The sequence below is a fragment of the Pipistrellus kuhlii genome, unplaced genomic scaffold (genome assembly GCF_014108245.1).
Source record: "Pipistrellus kuhlii isolate mPipKuh1 unplaced genomic scaffold, mPipKuh1.p scaffold_m20_p_20, whole genome shotgun sequence".
Classification (NCBI taxonomy): domain Eukaryota; kingdom Metazoa; phylum Chordata; class Mammalia; order Chiroptera; family Vespertilionidae; genus Pipistrellus; species Pipistrellus kuhlii.
In genome coordinates, this window is record NW_023425516.1 from 16750093 (window position 1) to 16761612 (window position 11520).

Below are 11520 nucleotides of genomic sequence, written 5' to 3' on the forward strand. Positions count from 1 at the left end.
CCAGTAGGGGGTGTGCAAGACGCAGCTGATCGATGATTCTCTCTCATCGATGTTTCTAACTCTCTGTCCCTCTCAATTCCTCTCTGTGTAAAATCAATAAAATATATTTTAAAAAAATCAATAAAATATATTCTTTAAAAAATCTGAGCTTAGACTATCTGGGCTGTGGTTTTCAAGATGCTGAACAGAGATCTTGACAGTCCTGTCGTTATAGAAGTTACTATTTTTTTAAATTAAAAAAATAGTTTTATTGATTTCAGAGAGGAAGGAAGAGGGAGAGAGAGATAGAAACATCAATGGATGAAAATCATGGATTGGCTGCCTCTTGTAGGCCCTCCACCCACGGGGGATGAAGCCCACAATCCTGGCGTGTGCCCTGACTGGGAAGGAATCGAACCATGACCTCCTGGTTCATAGGTTGACACAATCACTGAGCCACACCGGCCGGGCCAGAGTCATACCTTACCGAGCTCCATGAAGTACAGCACTGAGTCAAACCACTAGGACTCTGCACATTAAGTCTGAGAACCAGGTTGGATCTCAATCCTGGCCATGCAAGAGAATCGCCTGGGGAGCTTTTCAACAATGCCAGCGCCAGTCACACAATGCCCAGCCCAATGTAATCAGCATCCCTGGGCTGGAGCCGGGCATTCGTGGGTTATAAAAGCTCCCCAGGCGATTCTGTTGTGTAGCTGGAGGTGGGGACCGCTGGCCGGACAAAAGAAACGAATAAAAAGCTACGTCTAGATGCCGATGCCTGGGCTTTCAAATCGTTCAGTCCTTAAGAAAATACTAACTTCCTAGCACTGAGCCCAGGAGGGGGGATCAAGGGATCAGGTTCTGGCTGGTCTGCGGGACTTGCCCAATTATCTTTTTCGGTGGTAAGCCGCTTTCATCATCGCTAATAGTTTTGTTTATTGGTATAAGGATTTCGTGGGATGGCGGAGTCACATCTCACTGCGGGGGGGTGGAGGTCTAAATTAACTGCTCGGAGGAAGCAGCTCAGTGGTGGAGTTGGAGTTTGGGGTTGATGGAACATAATTGCATGCCCCTCACAGTGGACCTGCTACAGCCAAGCAGCGGGTCCGGTGAAAGGTTACATAGCAGGGGTTGGCAACTCTCTTATAAAGGGCCAGAGAGCGGACCTGGCAGGCATGGGGAGCCGGGTGGCTCGAACACCATAGCAGTGAAGCAGTTATGGGCAATGTGTAACGACAAGCATGGCCTGTGGTCTGATAAAACCTTATTTGTGCACACAGATTTGAATTTCATGTCATTTTTATGCCAATGAAGTCTTCTTCTCTTTAAAAAAATTTTTTTTTAATTGATTTTTTTTTTTTTTTTTTTTTTTTTTTTACAGAGAGGAAGCGAGAGGGATAGAGAGCTAGAAACATCAATGAGAGAGAAGCATCGATCAGCTGCCTCCTGCATACCTCCTACTGGGGATGTGCTCGCAACCAAGGTACATGCCCTTGACCGGAATCAATCCTGGGACCTTTCAGTCCGCAGACCGATGCTCTATCCACTGAGCCAAACTAGTTTTGGCCTCTCCCCATTTTTTGAGGAAACGGGCACTCAGAGAGATGACGCTATAGAATGCTGGTTGGGAGTCAGACCCGTGTCTGTCTGACTCCTGAGGCTGGCTGGGCGCTTTTCACAGCATGCCAGCCAAATCAGACTCCACAGAGAAGGAGGTATGGGGAGCAGGGGCGTGGACTCCAGACGCTGCACGTGGCTGATCCTCTCCCTCTGCTGCCCACCTCCCAGTTTCCAGCAGTAAGAAGGCAGTGGAGGCCAAGTGCAGCCTGGCCTGCGAGTACCTGAGTGAGGAGGACTACATGGACCTGCTGTGGACCACCCTCTCTGAGTTCCCAGGTGAGGGGCGGACACCTGGGGAGTGGGGTTGGGGCAAGGAAGCCTGAAAATGTGGCGGCTGTCCAGCGCCGCCTTCTTTGTTTTATTTTATTTTTCCTCCTTTTTGGCGAAGCTGATGAGATTTTTATGGTTAAAAGAGTCCAACTATTACGAGGCATTTCCGTTGCATTCCCAGGTGGTGCCACATTCCTGGGGCCACCCGGAAGCAAATTCCATTTCCGGGGGAGCTGGGGATTGCTTTGTCCACCCTGAGCTATATACATTGTCAAGAGGGTGAAGGGGCTGAGATCTCCCTCCGTTTGAAGGCCATCAGGTTGAAGCTGCCCAATTCCGTGCGTGCTGGCTGGAGACGTGAACCTCCTGGGGCAGAGACAAAGGACTCCTGAGCACAGCAAACAGCACGAGTAGCATATTCATGCAGGTCCTCCTGCCCCATGTCCCAGGGGGATGATGAGGAAGGGGCCAGGGCGATGCTACAGTGCAGTGGATCTGCCCCAGCACCTTTTCTTAAAAAAAAAAAAAAAAAAATATATATATATATATATATATATATATATATATATATATATATATATATAATTGATTTTTTACAGAGAGGAAGAGAGAGGTATAGAGAGTTAGAAACATCGATGAGAGAGAAACAATGATCAGCTGCCTCCTGCACACCCCCTACCAGGGATGTGCCTACAACCAAGGTAACATGACCTTGACCGGAATTGAACCTGGGACCCTTCAGTCTGCAGACCAACGATCTATCCACTGAGCCAAACCGGTTTCGGCCCCAGCACCTTTTGATGTTTGGGACAACACACTAACCAAGTGAGCCACACCAGCTAGGGCTAGTTATCCCCTTTTGACGGCTGGAGACGCAAGGCTGGGAGAGGTGCAACAGAAGCCGATCCTGCAACTGGCTGCTGCCAGGATCCGCATCCCTGTGCCCCAAGGCTGTCCCAGGAGGAAGGGAAAGCCCAAAAGCAAGCACGGTGGCCGGACGTGCCAGGGAGCTAACGCCTGGGAGCAGCCTTCAGCCAATGACTGACCACTCCTGAGGGGCAGGATCTGCTGTCACGCTCATTCACGTGGCTGTCGGCAGGATTTGGTTCCTCCGGGTTGTAGGGCTGAGGGCCTCACGTTCCTCATTGGCTGTTGGCCAGGGGTCACCTTCAGTTCCTTTCCAGGTGGCCAACATGGCAAGCACATGAGAAGAGCCAGGGAGAGAGAGAGAGAGAGTTAGAAACATCGATGACAGAGAATCATCTATCAGCTGCCTCCTGCACACCCCCTACTGGTACATGCCCTATACCAGAATTGAACCTGGGACCTTTCAGTCCGCAGGCCGACGCTCTATCCACTGAGCCAAACTGATTTCGGCAAGTCACAGCCTTTATTAAAAAAAAAAAAAAAAAAATATATATATATATATATATATATATATATATATATATATATATATATATATATTATTGATTTCAGAGAGGAAGGGAGAGGGGGAGAGAGAGAGAGAGAGAGAGAGAGAGAGAGAGAGAGAGAGAGAGATCAAAGGATGAGAATCATGGATCGGCTGCCTCCTGCCTCCTGCACGCCCCACATTGGGGATCGAGCGTGCCCCTGACTGGGAATCTCACTGTGGCCTCCTGGTTCACACGTTGACGCTCAGCCCCTGAGCCGTGCTGGCCGGGCAGTCACAGCCTTTTCTAACCTCATCAGAAGTGACATTCCATCACTCGTGCTGTGCTCTCGCCATTAGAAGTGCGTCACTAGGCCGGCCCCCTCTCCAGGGGGTCGCACAGGGTGTGACTGCCAGGGGCTGGGGGTCCTCGGCGGTCACGCCGGGAGCTGCCCGCCACGGTGCCCTGCTCCCTTCCAGGTGTCCTGGTGACTCTGTGGATCATCGACCGCCTGGGCCGCAAGAAGACCATGGCGCTGTGCTTCGTCGTCTTCTCCCTGTGCAGCCTCCTGCTGTTCATCTGTGTCGGCAGGTGGGTGGTGACACCAGCCCTCTCTGGCCAGCAGGCGGATGGCTCCGGTCCCGGGCAGTGGCCTGTGGGCCGGAGATTGCACCCACGGTGGGGGGCGGGGGGTCATCAGAGGCTCTTGGCTCCCTGAAAACTGACCAAAAGATCGGACCCAAAGTTGGGGTCCCCAGTGTGGGGTTTGTCCAAGTTCTCCTCCAATACCATCACACTTATTTATTTATTTTTAAAAATATATATTTTATTAATTTTTTTTACAGAGAGGAAGAGAGAGGGATAGAGGGTTAGAAACATCAATGAGAGAGAATCGTCCATCAGCTGCCTCTTGCACACCCCCTGCTGGGGATGTGCCTGCAACCAAGGCACATGCCCTTGACTGGAATCGAACCTGGGGCCTTTCAGTCTGCAGGCCGACGCTCTATCCACTGAGCCAAACCGGTTTCGTCTACCATCACATTTAGACTTTTGATATTATCTCCCAATAAAATCATGCATCTAGCCTGTTGGATTTATGCATGGGTTTAAGATGGTCATGTGTCCCATGGAACTATTTTAAATCGGCCCTGATTTATAATTCCCTTTCCGGCTCAAAATATGGAAGTGGCTGGTGCCTCTTTGGACCTGTGAGAGGCCCCAGACAAAGCCTGATGAGGAATCTGGGCAAAGTCTGGAGATACAGCGTAGGGCACGAAATGCTGATATTCTGAGATGGTTTATGGGAACAACAGAACCGAAGGTTGGGGATCAGAGGATTCTCCCTAAAAATACTGAACAGAAGTTTATTTTCCTTGGCTCATTTGGCTCAATAATCCACCGTACCGGGTCCTTCCTGGGCGTCTGATTATTTATATCACTTCTCCCCAACCTGGGCACACAGGTGTTTCTAGCTCTCGGCCTGGTGCTTTGGAGAATGAGAAACATGGAAAAAGCAGGCCAAGCTGACAGAAAGAAAAAGAAAAAAATTCCTGTTGGTCTTTTTTGTTTTGTTTTGTTTTGTTTTTTCCCTCCACCTAGAACTATGCTCACGCTGTTACTCTTCGTTGCAAGAGCGTTTATTTCTGGAGGCTTCCAAGCAGCCTATGTTTACACTCCTGAGGTAGGAGGGGTGTCTGGGAGCAGCTGGGCAGGGCGGGAGGCACAGACATGGGACCCCCTCTGGCGGGTGGAGGCCAGGGAGGGTGCTAAACCCCTCACAGTGCACAGGACCGCCCCCTCCCCGCCCCTCGGGGACTGGCCACTCCTGGCTATGAACCGAGACGCCCTGTGAACACTTCAGTCTCTCTGTCTGAAGTGCCCTTAACACCCGAGACCGGTGAGTGCTTCAAGGTCAGCCAGTGGGAAGTGGCAGGCAGGACAGTCCCTGGACCCCGGGCGGAGCTCCTGGCGGAGGCTTTGGCGGCCATCGAGGGGGCAGGAGGACCTCCTTGCTGGGTTCCCACCCGCAGCTCAGCCTCTCGCCTTCTTTCTCAGTTGAATTTCCTAACTCCTTTGGGGTAAGAATATTTTTTTAAAATATATTTTATTGACTTTTTACAGAGAGGAAGAGAGAGGGATAGAGAGTTAGAAACATCGATGAGAGAGAAACATCGACCAGCTGCCTCTTGCTCACCCCCCACTGGGGATGTGCCCACAACTAAGGTACATGCCCTTGATCGGAATCGAACCTGGGACCCTTCAGTCCACAGGCCGACGCTCTATCCACTGAGCCAAACCGGTTTCGGCTGTGTTAAGAATCTTTACCCCCAGTATCCCACCTCTTACTGGGGTCACCAACGCCTGAGGAATTCACCCTAACGCCAGGCCGGCCCACCCTTGGGGAGTCAGTCCCGTCATCCCTGAGCTGGGGCAGCAGGACGGACCACATCCGGGGGCTGTGTTTCAGGTGTACCCCACGGCGACGCGAGCGCTGGGCCTGGGCACCTGCAGTGGCATGGCGAGAGTGGGTGCCCTCATCACTCCGTTCATTGCTCAGGTGGGTGTCCCCCCAAATACAGAGCGGGTGGGCGTGCCGGGAGCCAGCGTGTGGCAGGCAGCTACGATATGCCGAGCCTTCTGTGGAGCCCTCCGTGTGCCTTTCGTATTTCATCCCAACCACCCATCTTACGAGAAAAGAAATACGGCTCGCAGATGGGAAAACTCGAGCTCAGAAGGGTCACGGGACTTGCCCAAGGTCACACAGCTGGGAAGTAGAGAAGCTGGGGATCGAACCCAGGTCTCTCCCACGCGGAAGACCCCTGCGAGGTCATAGGACTTGGCCAAAAATAATTTGGATGGAAACATGATTCATAGGAAACAAATGTTCCCGCCCCTGGTCTCCAAGTTGGGTCATTAGATGTAATTGTAGAAGTTCGCAGCCCGATGTGTATCTTGAAGCATTTCAACCCATTTTCAGGAATTTAAAATATCTATTGTTATTGATATCAGAGAGAGAGAGAGAGAGAGGGAGAGAAATAGATAGAAATATCAATAATGAGAGAGAACCATCGATCGGCTGCCTCCTGCATGCCCCACGCTGGGCATCGAGCCAGTAACCCAGGCATGTGCCCTTGACCGGAATCAAACCCGGGACCCCTCAGGCCGCAGGCTGACGCTCTATCCACTGAGCAAAACCGGCTAGGGATCTTATTTTGAAATATCTTTACTTGTTATGTATCTAATTCCTTTTCTCCCTCTTTTTGTCACTTTTCAAAAATGGAGACAAAAGTTGTATCCCGCAAAAAGTGGGCCATTTTACACCAACAATTCAGTGGCATTGAGCACATTCCTTATGCTGGCAACCACCCCCTCCCCCTGGTTAGTTCCAGGACACTCTCACCACCCCCAAAGCTCTGTACCCACGTAGCAGCGCCTCCCCACTCCCCACTCCCCTCTCCTGGCAACCACCCCCCGCAGTCTGTCCGCGGGGACTTATCTGTTCCGGAATTCCATGCGCCTGGAATTCCAGCATGGGCTGGAGCCGAGCAGCTCTGTTCTGCGCTGCTGTGTCTGGCCATTGTACGTCGCTGCTAACTAATACTGGTTGAGAGCCTGCCATGCGCCTGCCCCGTGCCAAGTGCTGCCACGGTATCTTCTCATTAGGAGGCGGACACTGCCCTCGTGCCCTTTGCCAAATGCAGGAAACGAGGCTCAGCCCTGCTGCGATTTTCCTGGGGCCGCTGAGCTAGGTACAGTGGTCGGCAAACTCATCAGTCCGCAGAGCCAAATAGCAACAGCACAACAATTGACATTTCTTTGGAGAGCCACATTTTTTAAATGTAAACTTCTTCTAATGCCACTTCTTCACATAGACTCACCCAGGCCATGGTAGTTTGTGCAAGAGCCACCTGCAAGGGGCCCAAGAGCCGCCTGTGGCTCGTGAGCCGCAGTTTGCCGACCACAGAGCTAGGAAGTCAGCAGAGACACTGCTCCGGGAGAGAGGGTTGAAACAAGGAATCCAGACGCTTGGGCCTGTTGGGGTCTGGGCTCAAATCCCAATCCCATTCTTCGTATCTCCGTGAACCTGGGTATGATACTGAAGCCCTCTCTGAGCCTCAGTTTTTCCCTCTGTGAAATGGGGACAGGGAACTTACCTCATGGAGCTGCCATGAGGACTAAATGGGGCAACCAATTATCAGTGTCGTCTGAATGGTTGGTGGTCCATTCGGAAAGGATGCTCTCACGGACACACATCTTCTCTGCCCCATCCCTCCCCCCCAGGTGATGTTGGAATCCTCCGTGTACCTGTCGCTGGCGGTTTACAGCGGCTGCTGCCTCCTGGCCGCCCTGGCCTCCTGCTTTCTGCCCATCGAGACCAAAGGCCGCGGGCTGCAGGAGTCCAGCCACCGGGAGTGGGGCCAGGAGATGGTGGGCCGCGGGGCGCACGGCGCAGGCGTCACCAGGTCGAACTCGGGCTCCCAGGAGTAGTGACCTCGGGGGAGGGGCTGAGCTGGCTGGTCTTCGAGGCCGCGGAGCGCAGGGAGCAGGCGGCGCCCGTCTGGGGCACCGACCGTCACTGCCGACACCGAGAACTCGCCCACGAGCACAACCCGGTGGCTCCTGTTCCTGGGGAAGCCCTCGCTCCGGGGGAGGCTCTGGATGTGTGGGGGGAGGGCTGTCCATCGCCTGTGGGTCTGCATGGGAAAACTGCCACACCGGGGACCCTGGCAGCCAGCCAGGCACCGTCCGGGGTCACAGCCAGAAGGTCTCCATCGACACCGTCCAGGCCCCGGCCCCCGGGAGACCTGCCCACCAGCCAGACCTGGTCGGTAGGTTTCTCCGACACCCAGGCGCCCCGGCTTCCTTCTCTGAGATCCCAGATGACGCCGGAGTGGCCTGAGCAGCTTTTTCTAGGGTTTGAGAAACACTCCCTTGGAGGAAGGGGCCTCTCGGTGTGCCTCCCCAAGCGGGCGGGCCCCGACTCCTGGAGTCTCTGGCAGACGTACCTGCATTTGACCTTGAGCCCACGTGCCCCACCTGGCCTCCTTGGGAGTTGCTGTTTCTGGTTCCGGGGGATCCCGATGTGTCCATGGGGACCGCTGGGCTTGCACTGGACGGCAGCCCCGGAAAGCTGTCACCCCAGGCGTTGGGGACCGGGGCCAAAGAGAGGGGAGAATCAAGCCCAGAGCCAAAACAGGGCCCTCCCGCTCGGAAGCAGCGAAGGCCCCGTCGGGGCTGCTTTTGAGGCCCGCTCCTTGGTCAGGCGGATTGGGGGGACTCTTGGGGAAGAGGACAGTTACCTCAGGTTTCTGCGGTTTGGACGCTGAGCTCGGGCGAACGGAGAGAACCAAATGATGCTTCTCCAATCGCCCCCTCCCGCTGGGGTCCGGGGATAGGAATCCTCTCCCCTGGTTTCTCTGCCGCCCTTGCTATCAAGGCTGGCTTGGTCTCTGCACAGAGTCAGCTCTTGGGATTCCAGCAACGCACCCACAGCGGGGGTGCCACCAGCTGGGGAGCCATGGGGGGCGGGGACCCAGATATGTGAAACGTGTACATTTTCAGAGGAAGAGGAGGAAGGTCCTTTGGGTTTGGGGTTGGCCTGGGAAGGAAGGGCTGACACCCACCTCCTGGATTTGGGTTCCAGGAGCCTCTTGCCCACCCGGAAGGCAGGGGACCTGGGAGAGGAGGGAGGAGGCGGCTGGGTCCCAACAACAGAGAAGCTTGACCCTCTGCCTGGAGGCATCTGCTTGGCGTGAACATTGTGTGGAAGCCCAATGTGTTCGTTCATCTCTTATTAAAACATGTTGGCCGTAGCCCTGGCTGGTTTGGCTCAGTGGATAGAGCGTCAGTCTGCGCACTGAAGGGTCCCAGGTTCGATTCCGGCCAGGGGCACGCGCCTGGGTTGCGGGCTTGATCCCCAGTAGGGGGCGTGCAAGGGAAAGCCAATCAATGATTCTCTCTCATCGTTGATGTTTCTATCCCTTTCTCCCTCTCTCTTCCTCTCTAAAATCAATAAAATATATTTAAAAAAACAAAACAAAAAAACATGTTGGCCCTAGCCAGTTTGGCTCAGTGGATAGAGTGCCAGCCTGTGGACTGAAGGGTCCTGGGTTGGGGGCGTATGGGGGCGCATGCAGGAGGCGACCAGTTGATGTATCTCTCTGTCTCCTCTCCACCACCCCCGCCCCCGTCCCCCCACTCTCTCTACAAATCAATGGAAAAATACCCTCGGGTGAGGATAAAAAACATGTGGTGATGGACATCTCCAGGGACGAAGTCTGTCCGTTTGTCATAACGTCCTACTGACAGTTCAGCCTAATGGCCTTGCCAACTCTGCTTATGCAGGGCCATCTCAACGCTCCCATGTGCTCCGATATGGTCATCTTTCCCCGAAGGGGGAAACGCTGTCCTGTTGGCCGCCAACCTCGTGACTCTGGGTCTGTCGGAGGCAACACTCGCTCCTAGTGGTGTGGGCGACCTCGCCAGGCTCAAGTCCGAGGTGGACGACAAACAATCCAGTGTCCCTGGACCATAGCGGCTGCTGCCCCCTCGGCCCAGGCAGCCAGTCAGGGAGGGGGCAGCTCTTGGCGGATCTTCCGCTCCCTGGCACTGGGAGGGCGGGGGGGGGGTGCCCTTGAACCCCGAGTGGCTAGAGCTCTGATTACTTCTGGTCTGCTGAGCTCTCCCGGGTAACACAGAACCTTCGCTTGTCTTTTTTGCCTTCCAGCTGGCCAGACACTGCCGGATGAGCCTGTCCACTCCCTTTACCCTCAAATAACCCGGGGCGGGGGCGGGGGGGGAGCTGGGGCGGGGAAGGAGTGCTGGGTGGGCAGAAGTGTTTTCCAGGGGCCGGAGTCGAGAGGACCTGCGATTGAGAGCTTTCTCTTCTGGAGAAAATGCAAGTGAAAAAATTTTTTGCCTTCTATTGTAAATCCCTTGCCCTTTCCAAAAAAACAAAAACAAATCAATATTCCTGAACGACACACGAGCTGCCACCAAAGTTGCCCAAGCCTCTTGCAGAGGACGTTTGCATCTACTTTTGAACTATCTGAAAGCTCCTGTTCCCGTTAATGGGAATGTCATCTGTTCCTCGTGTTAGGAAAGATTTCAGAAAATGGCCTAGGACGTTCAGTGTAGCTGGGGCTGCGTAATTTCTGCCCCTTACTTCATAGTCTCAGGAACCCATCCACGACCCTGGCGGCGTTGGCAACGGGATGAAAGACTCTCTTAGGGATGGACTTGTTGACGTGACTACGGGCAGCCTTTATTTTTAAGTAATATTAAGCAACAGAGGAGCCTTGAAGGGCGAGATGAAGAGACTCCCTTAGTTACCACTAAGCAGACATCAAAAGACTGGCGACCTTGAGCGGCAAGCAGCTGGAAAGCCAGTCAATGGTAGCTTCGACCATTAAGATAGTCCTTGTTCATTCAGCAACAAGCCGAGAGTCGTTCTAGGAAAGGCCTAGCAGCTCAACCGTGTCATCCAAGACCTGACTTCTTTTTGCATTTCTCCCCTGCTCTCGTCTGCATGTTGGCCATTCGCAGCCTCCTGGTCACGGGGGGACTCCCGCGGGCCCGGGCATCATATTGGTTTTCAAAGGAGGAGTAGAGCTGGGAAGGAACAGCCACCAAAGGGTTTCCTTCAAACGGGTCTGTTGCTTTTGGTTAAAAAGGAAGCGCTCCAACAGATTTATCATTGCTTTGCATTGATCAGACCTGGGTCCCATGCCCATTCCAGCATGAATTCTTCCCGAGGTCTCAGGAGGAAAAAGACCTATTTCCCACAGGATCTTCTTGAAACAGAATTGGGATTCTGTTAGCGTGGAAGAAGGAAGATGGTGGGATGAGGGGTAAGGGAGAGGAGCCTTGCCACAGAGTTCCCATGAAGGATGTTTTGTGTGTGGTTTTTTAAAATATATTTTATTGATTTTTTTTACAGAGAGGAAGAGAGAGGGATAGAGAGTTAGAAACATCGATGAGAGAGAGAAATACCAATCAGCTGCCTCCTGCACACTCCCCATTGGGGATGTGCCTGCAACCAAGGTACATGCCCTTGACCGGAATCGAACCTGGGACCCTTGAGTCCGCAGGCTGATGCTCTATCCACTGAGCCACACCGGTTTCGGCCCATCAAGGCTGTTTTAATGGCAAGGAATAGCAATTGGACTTGGGTTACTTCATATGAAGAAGCACAGGAAGAGGGAAGGACAGCACAGAGCAAGGAGAAAAGGGGCGGCCACTACTCAGTCGTACCTGG

General features: G+C 53.5%; 1 protein-coding gene across 1 annotated transcript in view; it reads left to right on the top strand.

Annotated features, from left to right (window-relative positions):
- The window catches only part of LOC118725352 (SV2 related protein), a 33054-nt gene extending 23978 nt beyond the window's left edge, over window positions 1-9076 (top strand). Inside the window, exons 12-16 of the mRNA XM_036449063.2 lie at window positions 1768-1875; window positions 3743-3854; window positions 4863-4944; window positions 5731-5820; window positions 7545-9076. Of these exons, the coding sequence (XP_036304956.1) occupies window positions 1768-1875; window positions 3743-3854; window positions 4863-4944; window positions 5731-5820; window positions 7545-7751 (599 nt within the window). The 3' untranslated portion in view covers window positions 7752-9076. The remainder of the gene's footprint in view (window positions 1-1767; window positions 1876-3742; window positions 3855-4862; window positions 4945-5730; window positions 5821-7544) is intronic.
- Window positions 9077-11520: the final 2444 nt, after the last annotated feature.